At 37.1% G+C, this 17,347-nt stretch overlaps 1 protein-coding gene across 1 annotated transcript in view; it reads left to right on the forward strand.

The window, feature by feature from the left end:
* LOC149135683 (uncharacterized) overlaps positions 1–17,347 on the forward strand; it is a 47,144-nt gene that overhangs the window by 27,007 nt on the left and 2,790 nt on the right. Inside the window, exons 2-4 of the mRNA XM_089352949.1 lie at positions 2,434–2,534; positions 3,353–3,457; positions 7,958–8,067. Of these exons, the coding sequence (XP_089209075.1) occupies positions 2,443–2,534; positions 3,353–3,457; positions 7,958–8,067 (307 nt within the window). The 5' untranslated portion in view covers positions 2,434–2,442. The remainder of the gene's footprint in view (positions 1–2,433; positions 2,535–3,352; positions 3,458–7,957; positions 8,068–17,347) is intronic.

Below are 17,347 nucleotides of genomic sequence, written 5' to 3' on the forward strand. Positions count from 1 at the left end.
AAGTATGTAATGCAGGACCAACTTAAGGATGTCTTTTTTTTTTTTGAGATATTTTCTTAGGAAAAAAAAAATTCTCCTTTTATGCCATCAAATAATTTATCTATGTCCCACTTCGTCCAGGTTATTTTTCAATGACGTGTACTGACATTACATTCTTTTGGACGATTTCCTGAAAACTTTTCAATTCTCTTCGATAGTTTTCAAATACCCAAGCCAGGTACCACGTTCTGACATTGACTTTCACACACTCATTAAGAGCTAAGGTATTGCAGGTTAAGGAAAATTTTAATATAGTCGATAATAAAAGAAAATAACAACTAAAACTCTCTTTCAACAAATTCAGTTGACAATAAAGATTCGTTTATTAAAGAATGTTATTATCTTTCTTTATCTTTTGTCTTTTTACTTGTTTCAGTCATTAGACTACGGCCATGATGGCACACCAGAAATTGTTATGGCCCCAGAAATTGTTATGGCCCCAGAAATTATTTCCCGAACTGCTAAGTTACGTAGATGTAAATAAACCAACACCGCTTATCAAGCGGTGGTGAGGAACAAACACAAGCAACCCCACCCCACCCCTACACCCCCACACACACATACAATCTGGGGATCCGAGTTTTGGGAGTTTGTAAGCTTCAAGCAGTAGGCAACCAGTATAGAGAACAAAAAGTGAACAGTAAACGATAAGATACAATAACAATTTATTCTTTACTACTCTAGCCACAAGGCCCGAAATATATATATATATGTGTGTGTGTGTGTGTGTGTGTGTGTGTGTGTGTGTGTGTGTGTGTGTGTGTGTGTGTGTGTGTGTGTGTGTGTATACATATATACATATATATGTATGCATTCATAATATACAGGAACATAGGATGTTCGGACTAAATCTGACGATTTTTCTATGTCACCTTTTTTCAAGAACAACTTGATGTATTGGTAAACAGTCAACAGCGTTGAAGAGCGTAAGGATTAAAGTCTGAAATTGCGAATAAGTTATTTGACATGGAGTACTGCTCAGTGCTCTATGAAAGCTCTAAAGGCTGCAAGATGTGACATGGACCGCTGCAACAGAGACTACGAAGCTGTGGCCAGCAGGAAGGGGCATACCAGTCGTTCTAACTGCGTCCGTTCGCTGGAATTCATTCAACAACTGAATGACAAACTGATGGAAGATTCGAGCTAGGAAATTCGGGCTTTGGCGAGAGATATGGATGTTGGATTCGCCACCATAGATCTGATCCTGAATGAGGACCTTCGTTACCACTCGTACAAGAGGTACCAAGGACAAATTCTGACAGTCAACACCAAAGAAAACGAAGGTAAAGAAGCTCCTGAACAAGTGCGGCATCCAGTTGAGCCAGGAATGATCTGGTTCTTCTCAGATGAAAAGAACTTCTGCCAGTCTATCTATCTATCTATCTATCTATCTATCTATCTATCTATCTATCTATCTATCTATCTATCTATCTATGTTCGTATGTACGCACGTATGTATGTATGTACGTATGTATGTTTGCATGAATGTATACATGTATATATGTACGCATGCATTTATGTATTCGGAAGTTGCTGAACTTGACACACTTGCCGACATGAAACTCCGCAACACAGACGATCTGAGCTGTCACCAATTAAAAAACTACACCAAGGAAGACACTCACATTTCCCACAAACATACTCTCTCTCTCTCTCTCTCTCTCTCTCTCTCTCTCTCTATCTATCTATCTATCTATCTCACTCTCTCTCTCTCTCTCTCTTCCCCATTATCTCTCCCCCATTCTCTCTCTCTCTCTCTCTCTCTCTCTCTCTCTCTCTCTCTCTCTCTCTCTCTCTCTCTCCCTCTTGATAACCAGTCCGCTAGCATACCACTGTATGAAAAGAACTTGAGCTTTTCCATAGTTCCCTAATGGACAGTCATATCCAATACAATTGAGTTCTTTCTCATCCAACTTTCCATTCATTTCTTGCTGTTATCATCCTGACCACATTTATTTATATATTAAAAGCTAAATAATTTAGTTCTCATGGAATAATCGACTCTTTACTCCCTTATAAAAATACGCCTTATGCTTAGTCAAAAGATGATCTATACCATTGATAAACAATATAAACATGTCACCGTATTTTCCGGCATCCAAGTCGACATAGTCTAGAGTGTAAAAATGAGGTATAAACATTCGAACTGTATAAACAAGTAATGTAAATATTCGAACATCGTCACTATCTTACCAAATCCTGCTACGTTTCACGTGGAATTTTTGGTCTTCTAAAGTCGTCTTGGTGTATAATTCAACATACAATTTTGGGGCTGTAAATTTTGGTCTGAAAACTTCGAAATGTATGACAAAAAATATAGTATTAATAAACATCTATATTTTCATTCGTTTAATGTTGTCTTGTAATTTGTCTTTCTTTTAAACTATTTTACAGCGTTTGAAAATGTCTTCGCTTATCCTAATCTTGAATATTCTACTGATAGCTGTTCCTTCTGGGTTAGGTGGCTTTATAAGAAAATCATCGGCAAAAGAGCGGTAAGTATTAGAGAATTTAGTTATAGTATTACTTCTTACATTTTTACAGAAAGGAATGTCAATATTTTACTGGATCTTACATCAAAAATGGAAGAAAAAGCATTTTCGGCATACTTTGGGCTCGGAACAATGGCATATTACAGTACATCCAATATCTTACAATCTCAACGTTTTTCACCCTTGTTAATTTCATTCTCTGATGACCCTGGGCTTGCACAAAAATGGAAGATTCAAATGCTTTGAAGAATTTCTCGTTGCTATAGAATCTTTTCTATTAGCACAATCTTTCACTATTTAATAATTAACTGTGTAACTGGAGAGGAGTTCAGTGGAGCTTCCGCACAGCCTTAGCCTGTTCCCATTTCATTCACAACGTTTGTGTCATGATAGCATTTCTTTTTTATCTGAAGTACATGATCTATGGGTAGCTTCCGATGGAAATCTATATTTCTACGCTATTGGATGATTTTCTATTGACAGAAGACAATACGCCAAACAGAAACAGTATCATCCTTATCTTCTGGGTTAATTGTGACATTGCAACGACTTCCAGGATGCCTATGTCAGTGGAGATCACGAACGTTCGTCGGTGTCCTGGGATATGTTTCCTATTTCACTAAAACAAACAGTAACATTAGTAAACACTCGTTTCTCTCCGATGACGACGGATTGTATCCTAAACGTTAAACTTCTCTTCATCCTTAAGACACAAAATTTATCCCACTATTTGAACTATTTTGCATTACTATTTGCCGACACAAATCATTGCTACATTCCTCAAAGTCTACTGTTTTACAGTTATGTTTGTTATATTTCAGGTTTGCTTACAATCAAAACTCTGAAGCGGGAAACCTGGTGCCATTAGAAGAGAATAGTTACATTCCACCTTATTATCTTCCCAATATTATCCGGGTTCTAATGAAGTGAGTATATTGATTGCAGCGAAATTTTTTCTGACTGGTTTCATGTTATTATTTAACTCAGCGGTTCTCAACTAGGGTCCATGATCCTTAGGGTTCCATATAACCCTGAAGGTCTATATGACCTTTGGGGCTCCATATAAGATTGTTCTTGCTTTGTTAAAATTTATGTGCAATAAATAAATTGCTTATGCTTCTTCAATACACCAAATATCTTAATTTTTTATGCAGTTCCTAATAATATTTAATACTAAAAATATAATGGGACATTTTAAAATATCAAATGGGTATGAGGATCCACCCAAGTAAAATGGGAATCAAAGGGGTCCATGGACAACAAATGGTCGAAAGCCACTGATTTAATTGAAAATATTTTTCCCTTCTTGAGTAATTTCCCGAAAGGACCCTCAGAATAATTTTGTCTTTAATTTCTTTTTGTTTTTTCGATAAAATAGTAAGACGCGCGTGTAAGTGCGTATGCATATATATATATATATATATATATATATATATATATATATATATATAGTTCACAGATGAGTTTCTCGCTCTATACCCGCCCAATTTGATCCCTCTTATAGCATTTCTCTGTCTTGTGAAATGATCCCCTGTAAAGACATTAGAGTCTAAGTTTGAATCATTTGAGCATTATATGTATGTATTATGTATGTATGTATGTATACACACGTGGAGGCGCAATGGCCCAGTGGTTAGGGCAGCGGACTCGCGGTCATAGGATCGCGGTTTCGATTCCCAGACCGGGCGTTGTGAGTGTTTATTGAGCGAAAACACCTAAATCTCCACGAGGCTCCGGCAGAAGATGGTGGCGAACCCTGCTGTACTCTTTCACCACAACTTTCTCTCACTCTTACTTCCTGTTTCTGTTGTGTCTGTAATTCAAAGGGTCAGCCTTGTCACATTGTGTCACGCTGAATATCTCCGAGAACTACCTTAAGGGTACACGTGTCTGTGGAGTGCTCAGCCACTTGCACGTTAATTTTATGAGCAGGCTGTTCCGTTGATCGGATCAACTGGAACCCTCGACGTCGTAAGCGACGGAGTGCCAACAACAACAACATATATACACACGCACCCACACACATATATATACATATACATATGTACGTGTTTGTTTGTATGTGTGTGTGGTGGTGATGGTGTGGGCAAAGATGGCGAAAAATATAACGCAAAAATGAGGTAATAGAAATAAACATAATTGGTATTTGTTTGATGCTCAGAAATAGTTGGGTGGGGCGATAGGTTTCGGGTATATACTGTTTTTCTAAGAGATAGGATAGAGATGGAGATATAAGAACGAAGAAAGAAATTTGGAGAAATAGAAACGCCGTCACGGCATGATGAAAGATCGAAATAGTAAGGAAACAGAGGGAAGAAGAGGAGGAAAAAGAGAGAGAATTATAAGAAACAAGTAAGTTTTTTTTTTTTTTTTACTTCTGTAGTAGTATTGTCTTTAAATTTCTAAGTTTATTTATTTAATTGGAAAAAGGGCGCCCGCCATTCTAGTTGAATTTCTTAACGACTCTGCCTATTCGACGTCCTGAAGCAGAAACTTATTCTATGAAAAGCGGTGAGCTGGCAGAAACGTTAGCGCACCGGGCGAAATGCTTAGCGGTATTTCGTCTGCTGTTACGTCCTGAGTTCAAATTCCGCCGAGGTCGACTTTGCCTTTCATCCTTTCGGGGTCGATAAATTAAGTATCAGTTACGCACTGGCGTCGATGTAATCGACTTAATCTCTTTGTCTGTCCTTGTTTGTCCCCTCTATGTTTATCCCCTTGTGGGCAATAAAGAAATAAGAAACTTATTCTATAGATGCAACTTCGACAAAATAATATGCGGATGGGTTACAAAAGATCAGTCAAGATTATAAGGTCTAATATCTATTGTGACTCTGTATTTTAGGAAGCTCCTGTATTATTATTATTATTATTATTATTATTATTATTATTATTATTATTATTAATAATAATAATAATAATAATAATAATGATGATGATGACAATAATAATAAATGAGGATTGCAAAATCCTGTGGAATGCAATGATTTTGTGCGACCATCAGATTAAACATCGGAAACCTGACATTGTTGTGGTGAACAGACAAGAAAACAACATGGCTGATAATTGACATAACATGTTCTGGTGACAAGTGGATTGAAGAGAAGGAAGAAGAAAGAGTGAACAACTATGATGAATTGAAGTGGGAAATACGCAGGCGGTGGGCAATGAAGAAAGTGGACGTGATACCAATAGTGATTGGTGCACTTGGAAGTATCAGCCTTCAACTACCAACGCTATTCAAACAGATTGGAACGAATGTTGAGAAAGAACACCTACAAAAACCATCATTACACGGAACTGCAAGAGTCCGCCACAGGGTTTTTGAAGCGTGACCAGTAAACAAGTGTCACTTTAGTATGCTGGCTCTGGGCAGCTGATACTTTCCAACATACCCAGCAAAAATAAAGCAGAGAGTTTTAACGTTTCCCTAAAAGAAATGGAGAAACTTTCAAAATACAAAGACTTAGAAATAGAGGTAACTCGAATGTGGAATCTAAAAACAGAAACAATTCCTATCATAGTAGGCGCCTTAGGTATAATAAAAAAAATATTCAGACAAATACATAACAAAAACACCAGGACTTACAAATATATATAACATACAGAAAATTGCACTACTGGGCACTGCACACATCCTACGCAAAACACTTTCAATACAGTAACCATAAGAGCATCACAGAAAACCACAGCACATACCCAAGGCGCACAGAGCTGCGCTCGGTAGTGAAGTGAAAGCAAGTTGTAAAAATAAAACTACTGAACAATAATAATAATAATAATAATAATAATAATAATAATAATAATAATAATAATAATAATAATAAGAAGAAGAAGAAGAAGAAGAAGAAGAAGAAGAAAAGACATGACACCTAGGGAGAGTAACCCACTGAGAGTTATGTAGAAAGCTAGGATTTTAACGTATTGATAAATGATATGGACATGAACCTAGTAAAGTACTTGGAATTAGGAAATATAAGATGTTGTGGGACTTTAACGTTCAGACTGATAGAGTAACAGAAGCTAGAAGGTCTTTTATAGTAGCGATAGACAAAGAGAACAGATAGTGCCAGATAATTGACTTTACAGTCCCAAATGATGAAAAAAGTCACTATGAGAGGTACAGAAAAAATAGCAAAGTAATAGGACCTAGCTATTGAATTACAGAAACTATGGAAAGTGCAGGTAAAATGTATCCTAGTAGATATAGGTACATGAGGAGCTATCTCTAAAGATTTTAACAGATCGATAGAGGAAATGCAGCACACACCCCATCAACAAGGAAGTGTAGCAGGCGATGTAGTAGAAATTTGCCTGAAACTACTAAATGTTGAACAAAGATGATGATGACGATGATAAAAAAAAAAAGAAGAATTGGAACATATAGAAATTCTGGAAGTCACCAAAGCAGCCGGGTGTCTAAGGAAAATCGTAATGTAAATTACATCTTTTGCGTTTTATTCCTTCTCACAGTTGGCTTGTCAGCCCTGTTAGTTTCGCTAGACCCCAGTGTTGAACCCAATGGATTTCGTACCATTTAAATATGAATCAGAAATTGAGAAAATTTCTGTAATTTTGAATTTTTAATCACCTCTTGTTTTGAACTTGACAAAGACAGACGTACTGTTGAAATATTGTTCAACGAATAAAATATCTATACAATCGAATCGCGCTCTTCGTCTTAACAATAATAACAACAATAATAATAATAATAATAATAATAATAATAATAATAATAATGGCTTCAAATTTTGGCACAAGACCAGCAATTTCGAGTAGGGGATAAGTCGATTGAATCAACCCCGGTACTCAACTGGTACTTATTTTATCGACCCCGAAAGAATGAAAAGCAAAGTCGATCTCGGCAGAAGTTGAACTCAGAACGTAAAAACGGACGGCATATCTCTAAGCAATTTGCCCGGCGTGCCAACAGTTCTGCCAGCTCACCTACATGCTTCTGGGTTCAGTCCTACTGCATCCCACTGGATTTAGTCCCACTTGGGTGAGTGTCTTTTACTATCGCCCCAGGCCGACCAAGCCTTATAAGAAAATTTGGTATACGGAAACTGAAGGAAACCCAACCCGTCATGAGTGTGTGTGTATGTGTGTGTGTGTGTGTGTGTGTGTGTGTGTGTGTGTGTGTGTGTGTGTGTGTGTGTGTGTGTGTTTGCTTGTTTGTTTTGTTTCTCACCACCACCTGACAACTAGTGTTGGTTTGTTTGTGTTCCCGTAACATAGAGGCTGATAGAATAGGTATCAGATTTTAAAAAATTCAATGGGGTCGTTTCGTTCGACTAAAACCCTTCGAGGCGGTACCCCAGCATGGCCGCAATCAGTAACTGAAGCAAATAAACGATAAAAGCTATACATATGAAATAAACTTATATACTTCAATTTTTTTTTTTTTTTTTTTTTTTTTTTTGCAGACGCAGTAAATTAAGAAGTGCAAGAAATGCCAGCGCCTTAGACAAAATGTTTGATTTTGGTTACAAAAGTCGCTATTCAGCTGCCGATGACCTTGCGGCAGGTGCGCTATGTGAGTATTTATGATTGTCTAAGATATAAAAGTAATTGATACACTGGCACAGACATGGCTGTGGGGATAAACAGTTTGTTTCTCAACTACATGGTTCAAGGTTCAGTCCGACTATGTGGCACTTTTAGTAAATGTGTTTTACTATAACCCTGGGTTGGAAAATGCCTTGCGAGTGAATTTGGTACACGGAAACTATGCAGAAGCCCATCGTTTATACAATGTGCGTGTGTGCGTCTTTGTGTTTCTCTTTTGTGTCTCCCTTAGCACAGCTGCTGGCTGTTTACTCTTCCTGTAACTTAGCGATTTGCCAAAAAGAGGCCAATAGAATAATTATCAGGCTTAAAAATAAGAACTGGGATTGACTTAGTCGATTGAAAAGGCGGTGCCCCAGTATGGCCGCAGTGCAGGGACTAAAATGAGTGTTTAAAAAAAAAAAGGAGTAAGAGTAGTGTGTGTCTTATAGCCCCTTGTTAACCTTTATTGAATAAACCTTTAACGAAAGGCATCAAACCTTGCTTATCCAAGCATGTTAAGGGTACGTAGTACAACAATAGCTTAATGTGTCCTTCCTTGCTTGAAACGGTCAATAGACGGTGACGGAGATTATGCTGCTAATTTTAGCATTTCGTCCAACAACATACAGGCGCCATTGTTGGTTTGCTTGTTATGTATACTCATTTATTATGAACAAATTAATTCGTTAGCATCGTGATGTTTTTGAGCAAGATATAATGTTCTTTGCAGTTGAATATTGATTTTTTTATGCTTGTAAGGTTGTGCAAATCTCTTATTTACGTCGTCAGAGTCGTCAGTTAGATATATGTAGGTCTTATAATATCATACACAAAAGTCTTTTCGAGTGACTAAGTATATTCGGTGCAAGGAATTAATAAATTGTTCCATGCGTCTAAAATTTACTCTCTTATATACGTTAGTCGCGTCGCGGTTACTGGAAAGAAACTGTCAAAATGATCACATATCATTTGACGCATCATTTACATCATATATGAGTGTGTGTGCGCGCGCGCGCTTCTGTTTGAGTAAGACTATATGTATATATATATATAAGGCTGGTTTATGGGATTACCTTAGGTTTCATGCCCATAAATGGTTTAGCTTTATGGCGAATCGTGAAATCTCAAAACCTGTTGGCTCAAGACACTTAAGAATAAGGAGGAGGAAATGCCTCACTACTCATATGTAACAACAGGGATTATCTCCCTTGGTTATCGGCTATCGACTTCTGGCTGTGCCGCCATTTTGTGGGCTCCAAAAGGCAAGCAGGAATCTCCTGAAATGTAAACATGGCCCGAAAATCTCCGTTCTGGAGTTAAGGATGTTCCCTGGTTCGAGGAAGTTCTTTAGGATTCTCGCCTGTTCCGCTATGCATAATTTGCATCATTTTGTCCCGTTGATGTAGGAGCCTGGGTTCTCGAGGATTTTCCATGAGATCGAGTATGGAATCCCATCGTCTCTCAGTTGACATACATGGCTGGCTAATGATATTACGTATCCCCTTTCGGAACTCTGATAATACCTTTGAGTAGTGAGGCATTTCCTCCTCCATATTTTTAAGAGGTCATGGGCCAACAGGTTTTGGGATCTGACGATACGCCATAAAGCTAAACCCTTTATGGACGTGAAACCTAAAATAATCCCATAAATATATATATATATATATATATATATATATATATATATATATATATATATATATTATATATATATATATATATATATATATATATATATATATATATATATATATATATATATATATATACACACATACCGTTATGTATGTATGTGTGTATGTATGTATGTATGGATGTATGTATGTATGTATGTATAGTAAGTTAGTGGATAACCCGAGCGTTTACCTTAGGAAGCACTCAACGATTGAAGTTACATACCGGAGAATTTCTCCTTTGGAAATTCAGGTTGCGGACTACGTACATTTTACAAAATATGAATGACTAAATCGTCGTTATCATCCAATTGTATAGACATGGTATAAGACTGGCCACCTGCAAGTTGTTCAAACAATTATCACCCACGGAATAAACGTTATACCATCAATTCCACTCCTCACCTTGAAGAACTCTAGTCCAGAAAATTGACTTCAGAACTTATTCTTTGTGAAGCCTTGTACTTATCCTATCGATAAGTTTTGCCGAACCGCTAAGTTACAGGGACGTAAACACACACACATATGTATATATATATATACATATATATACATATATATACATATATATGTATATGTATATATATATATTTATATATATGTATGTATATAATTATATTAAAGGAGCAAGGGCGAAAAAAACGACTTATCTCCACAATTAACGAGAAGTATTTTTAGTGTGTTTTTTTCACTCGCTCGCCTACAATCCGTGTATATATATATATTTGGAGATTTTCGGTAGTATCTGAATGCCTCGGCATTTTCAAGCATGTTGGAGATACGTTGTTTTTTTCGCCCTTGCTCCCTTCATACAATTATATACATACATACATACATACATACATACATACATATATATATATATATATATATATATATATATATATATATATATATATATATATATATATATATATATATATATATTATTATAGTTTCAGCTTAGAGCTGCGGCCATGCTGATGCACCGCCGTGTTGCTACACTGTTATTACAGGGAGCCTCTTACAATTTGTGGCACTTGGTGAAGAATGGAGTTTGATTTACCAACCCTCATTTGCACCTCCTGCCGCGAGGTAGGTTCATCTGGGACTCTCGACAGGAAGAGGTCCAGCTTTGATTAAAAAAACCCTACATCTACTTTGTGCAGGCTCCTCAGGCTCTTTGGGAGAATATTAAAAAGCTGTGGGCCCCTGAAACCCAAACTGTTGCAGTAACTGGTCCTGAAGCGCGATGGCATTGCTGGGATCTTTGGCACTATGCAGTGTCGTCCCGTTCTAGCATTGGTGTAGCTTTCAATGCCAAAATTTGGCACAATTCCTTCCAGGATCTTCCAGATGTATATTACTGCATACCTCTCCCGCCTTCTCTCCAGGGAGTAGAGTCTTAGCTGTTTCAGCCTTTCCCAGTAGCTGAGCAGTTGCAAAGAGACAATCTTCTTTGTGAATCTTCTCTGGATTTCTTCAAGGTCTGCTGTTAATTTCACACTGCTGGGTGACCACAGCTGTGAGCAGTAATCCAGGCGGCTGAGGACGAATGTCCTCCAGAGGATCATCATGGTTTCCTTATCTCTGGTTCTGAATGTTCTCAGGATCCATCCAGCCAATCGTCTGCACTTTGTTGCCATCCTGGTAATGTGCACTTGGAAAGAGGCATCATCACTCATGTCGATACCCAGGTCTCTCACTGATTTAGGCTCTGGGATTGAAATTCCCTGCGGACCAGTGTACTCTGTAAGTTTCATATTCAGTTTTGGGCGTTGGTAGCGCAGGGCTTGGAATTAATTTTTCAGCATTAAACTGCATATTATTATCCTCAGCCCATCTGTAAACTGAGTCCAACTCCTGCTGCAGGTGTGCAACATCACTGGAGTTCTGTATTTTCTGCGAGACTTTCGTATCGTCTGCGTAGCTTGCAAGTGTGGCTATCCGGGCACTTGAAGGCATATCTGAGAGAGCGACTATAAAAAGCAATGGTCCCAAGACAGTGCCCTGTGGAACACCGCTCATTATTTGTGTTTTCATAGAGGTGGCTCCATTAGCCACTACTGCCTGACTTCTATCTTTCAGAAAGTCATGTAATCACTCTCCAAGTTTTCCAGCTATGCCAAGATCACGCAGTTTGTGGCATATCACACCATGATCCACTTTGTCAAAAGCTTTTGCAAAATCAAGGTATATTACGTCCACATTTGAGTTGTTGAGTAACTGCCTCAACACCCAGTCATAATGTTGTAAGAGCTGGGTCAGGCAGCTCCTACCTGGTCGAAAGCCATGTTGGGTATCACTCAGCAATTTATTTTCTTCAAAGAATGCAATTAGTTTTCCTCTGACTATCCTTTCCATGACTTTGCTGATGTGTGAAGTCAGAGAGATAGGCCTATAGTTTTTGGCATCTGCTCTGCTTCCCCCTTTATGGATTGGGCATATTATTCCCTCCTTCAGCTTGCTTGGCAGTCTGCCGTTTGCGAGAAAGCTCTGGAAGAGGATCTGGAGGGGTTTTGCCAGGGCATGTTTACACGATTTAAGGAGGATTGCTGGGAAACCATCAGGGCCAGCAGTTGAGTTTGTGTCCACTTCATGTATAGCTAGTAGTACATCTTCTTCGCTGATGTTGATGTATTCCATTATAACTGCCTCACTGGTTATAGGGGAGGTAGCAAAGAAGTCCACTGGTTCGTTCACTTGTCTGTGCTCCAATGGAGTGGTGAAGACACTTTTGAATTGCTCATTCAGTACCTCACTGATCCTAATTGGACTGTCTGTGAAGGAGCCATCCTCTTCGGAGAGGGGTCCAATCTTGCAGCGTACTGAGGCTGTTTCTTTTGCGTAATGAAAGAAGGCCTTTGGGTTTGACTTAATGTTTTTATAACCCAGGCTTCTTTGTCTGCTCTCTCTCTCTCACATAGGATTGTTGCAGCCTTTTTTCAATCTCCATCAGTGTCGTTTTTAGGCGGGACCTTTGGCCATTTTTGGGATGCTGGTTGAGTCGATTTGCAACTTTCGTCCGTCGTCTCATGAGGATCTTCCTCTCCCTTGGAATCTTGTTCCTATTTGTTTTGGCCTTGTGCTCTGGGACATATTTCTGGCATATGGCTTGCACAGTAGACATGAAACATTCTAGTTTCATGTCAATGTCTGGTGTGGAGAGACATTTTGGCCAATCCTCTCTGAGGATCTCTTTCTGGATCGATTTCCAGTCCGCTTTGTGGAAGTTCAGATTGGAGAGATTTTTGGTGCTTCCTTTAGGCTGTATGTCTCTGGTTTCTTTCGGCCCAAACATAGACAGCTCTATTATGTTGTGATCCGAAACTAATGTCGGCGTCACTTTCACATCATGAATGATGTCCGTATTGTTAGTGAAGCAGAGATCTAGAATGTTATTCGCTCTAGTTGGTCTGAGAACAGCTTGCTCCATGAATAGGGCATTGGTGAGGTTGAGCAGGCATTCCACCTGTGCTTGCTTGCGATAAGTTATTCCTGAGAGTATGAGACCTTCGGGCCATTTGACGTTGGGGAAGTTGAAATCACCCATAAGAAATATGGTCACATGGTGTTCCAGTTTCATGAGGATTTCTATAATTCTAGTGAGGCAATCTTCAAATTTGCCGATGTGGTTTGGAGCATCCGGTGGGCAATATGTATTGCATATGACTATATTATGTTGTCTTATGTATACAATTTGGGTGTCGCATACCGAATTTGAGTATGACAGTAAGACCTGGGGTGTGAGGTCGTCACGGATGTATACAGCAACTCCACCATGGCTCCTTTCCCTTCTGTCTGTTCGCAGTATGACATATTTTGGTACGTGTACTTCTGCATCCTCTATATCAGGGCTGAGGTGAGTTTCCACGAGTGCTATGCATAGGGCTTGATTGCATGCAGCAAGGTCTCTCAGGAAAGAAATTTTGCTTTTATTATTATTATGCAACAGGCCCCCAATATTTAGTAAAAATATTGGCGTGATGCCTGTGCAGGCGTTAGGGGAGGCCATCCCATGTCTGTTGACTGTGGTGGTCTTGCCAGTGGGGAGCCTGTGCTTGGTGTAGCCACGTCAGCTGCTGCACAATCTTTTGCGCCATGCACAAAAAAGACTCTTGCTCAGCTGCTGCGTTGCGTATGATTCCTGAAGAGCGCACGTCCTTGAATATTTATGTATATATATTACGTAATCATTAATTTAATGAGTAAATTACCGATAAATCTCTATTGCATGCTGACTACCTGATAAAAATCATTAACGTGATTTTATCCTTATATTCTAATATAGATAAATAGATAGATACATACATACATACATACATACATACATATATATATATACACATACATATATGTATACATTCATACATATATATACATACATATATATATATATATATACATCCATATATATATGTATATATATATATATATATATATATATATATATATATATATATATATATATATATATATATATATATATATATATATATATATATATATATATATATATATATATATATATATATATATATATTATTTAAAAGAGTTCCAACTCTGTCTGTTTTTATGTTTTATTCATATTCTTGTAAAATTAATGTGGGATATAGAATATGGAATATATGATATATAATATAATATAAATGGTAAAATGAAATGAAGTATTGAATGTCTTATTGAATATATGAAATATTGAGTATTCAATATAGAGAATTAAATATATAAAGGCTAATAGGTACTTTCATGCATATTGGCATTCATCAGGCTTTGTCTGACTGACTTTTAAATAATATATTCCTCTATACACGATCATACAAAACCCTTTTTTGTATATATTTTTATTTTTTATACTTATTTTTATTCACACACACACACACATATATATAATATATATATATATATATATATACATATATCCATATATATATATATATACATATATCCATATATATATATACATATATATATACATACATATATATATATACATACATATATATTTATATATATACATACATATATATTTATATATATATACATACATATATATTTATATATATATACATACATATTTATATATATATACATACATATATATGTATATATATATATATATATATGTATATATATATATATATATATATGTATATATATATATATATATGTATATATATATATATATATATATATATATATATATATATATATATATATATATATATATATATATATATATATATATATATATATATATGTATATATATAATATATATATATGTATATATATAAATATATATATGTATATTTATATATATACATGTATGCCCTGCCAAAACATTTGAGAGACATGCAAGACATGGATGCGGAGGTCTTCAAGACAAAACTTGACGCTTTCCTCTCCAAGATACCAGACGAACCAATGGCTCGTATTGAGACGCAGTTTAGGGCAGCTGTGTCAAATTCTCTTATACACCAGATGTGCCATCAAAACTCTTGATTGGACCATGTCAGGTGGGGGAGAAGAGCCATGCAAGGAACGTGAAAATCACGGTGGTGCACCAGCATGACCGCAGCCACTTGGCTGAAACACATAAATAAATAAATAAATAAATATATATACATATATATATATATATATATATATATATATATACATATATATATATACATATATATATATATATATATATATATACATATATATATACATATATATATACATATATATATACATATATATATACATATATATATACATATATATATACATATATATATATATATATATATATATATATATATATATATATATATATATATATATATATATATATATATATATATATATATATATATATATATACATATATATATATATATATTTGTTTTGCAAGATTTTTTATGTGAAATCGTGTGTTGAAACAGATGTTGTTGTACTTGGGGATGGTCATATTGCCAGTTTAGCCAATAAAAACACACGCACTGTATATTTGGTGTTAATTTTTTTTTTTTTTTTTTCAGCTTTATATTACATTAATCTTAATCTTAATCTTATTTCGGCCAGAGTTCTTTCGTCACACTTCTGTGACCTCATCAGTGGTCCTTTGTTTCCTTCTTTCTTATGTGTGTCTCACCTTGCTAACTATCAGCCATTTTGTATTTTGTATTCCTATTGTATGTGTCTACGCATGCGTGTCCATCAATGTGTCTGTGTCTTTTGTAAGTGCATGTGTGTATGGGGAGTGTCTGTATCACCTATATTCTCTGTTACTACGTGGACAATTGTCCTTAGACCCCAGAAGCGCACAGCCAACAACTTCCAAGCCTGGAACAATGATATCCCGACGCTGTATGGGCTCCGTAAGGACCACAAAGTAACAACTAATCCTGTAGTGGGACCACCAACAAGACCAGTCTGTGGAGCGAATGTCGCTAGTAACTACAGGATCTCCTACTTCCTCTCAATGATCATACGCCCCATAATCCAGATGTCACCTGATGTCTGTGACAGCACGGAAGATCTCCTCAGCAGGATCAACGACTGCAACAACACTTGCAACCTGACAGGGTGTATAGTGGGTAGCATGGATGTGGTATCACTATACCCATCTATCGACGTGGATTTTGCAGTGGAAAAGTGCGTGGAAATGATCAACGAGAGCGAGGTAGAGTTCCAAAAAGTCAACACAGAAGAACTGGGCCTCCTACTTAGATTGAAATATGACGATGCATATCTAGATAGATACGACCTTAGAGATTTCTGCCCTAGTAGACGTCTAAGAGGTAGACCACCCACAATTACCTCTATGGCTAGGAAGACCCCTATAGAGAGATGGAGTGGATGGACCAGAGCCATACGGACCCCCACTAATATCCACCAGGTAAAGAAAATGATCGCACATGCACTAGGAGCTAGTATAAAGGTCACCCTAAAAGGTCACACCTTTAAATTTAACAACAAATTATACGCCCAGGACGAGGGGGCAGCCATCGGGGTTAGTATCGCCGGTGATGTGGCCAATCTTTTCATGGTATGGTGGGACAGAAGGCTTAAGGAACGCCTGACACAGAACTCCATACTCGTGAATGTGTACTCTCGATATGTCGATGATATCAACTTAGTGGTAAAGACACCCCCACAAGAGAGTACCCCTGAAATAGAAATAGAAACTAAGACTATGGAGAGCATCCAGCAAATAGCTAACTCCATCCACCAGAGTATTAGAGTTACGATAGACTACCCTACTAAACACCCTAACCATAGATTACCTGTATTAGATACTGAACTCTGGCTAGAAACTAAGAACAATAAAACCAGAATCCTCCATTCACACTATACAAAACCTATGGCCTCCAAGTACCTGACCCACCGGAACTCGGCTATTGCGGACAATGCCAAATTCAACATATTGATGGCAGACCTCGTCAGAGTAATGCGAAATGTCTCCTGCATGTGCGACCCTACAGAATTAAAGAGACATATACAACATTTCGTCCACCGCATGCAGTTCTCGGGTTACAGCCATAAAGAAAGGATCAGGGTTTACAAAGGAGCTATGAAGAAGTTTGAAACAATCAAACGCAACGATAGGAATGGGATTTGCCCAC

Source organism: Octopus bimaculoides, chromosome 5, assembly GCF_046866305.1.
Source record: "Octopus bimaculoides isolate indiv1 chromosome 5, ASM4686630v1, whole genome shotgun sequence".
Lineage (NCBI taxonomy): Eukaryota > Metazoa > Mollusca > Cephalopoda > Octopoda > Octopodidae > Octopus > Octopus bimaculoides.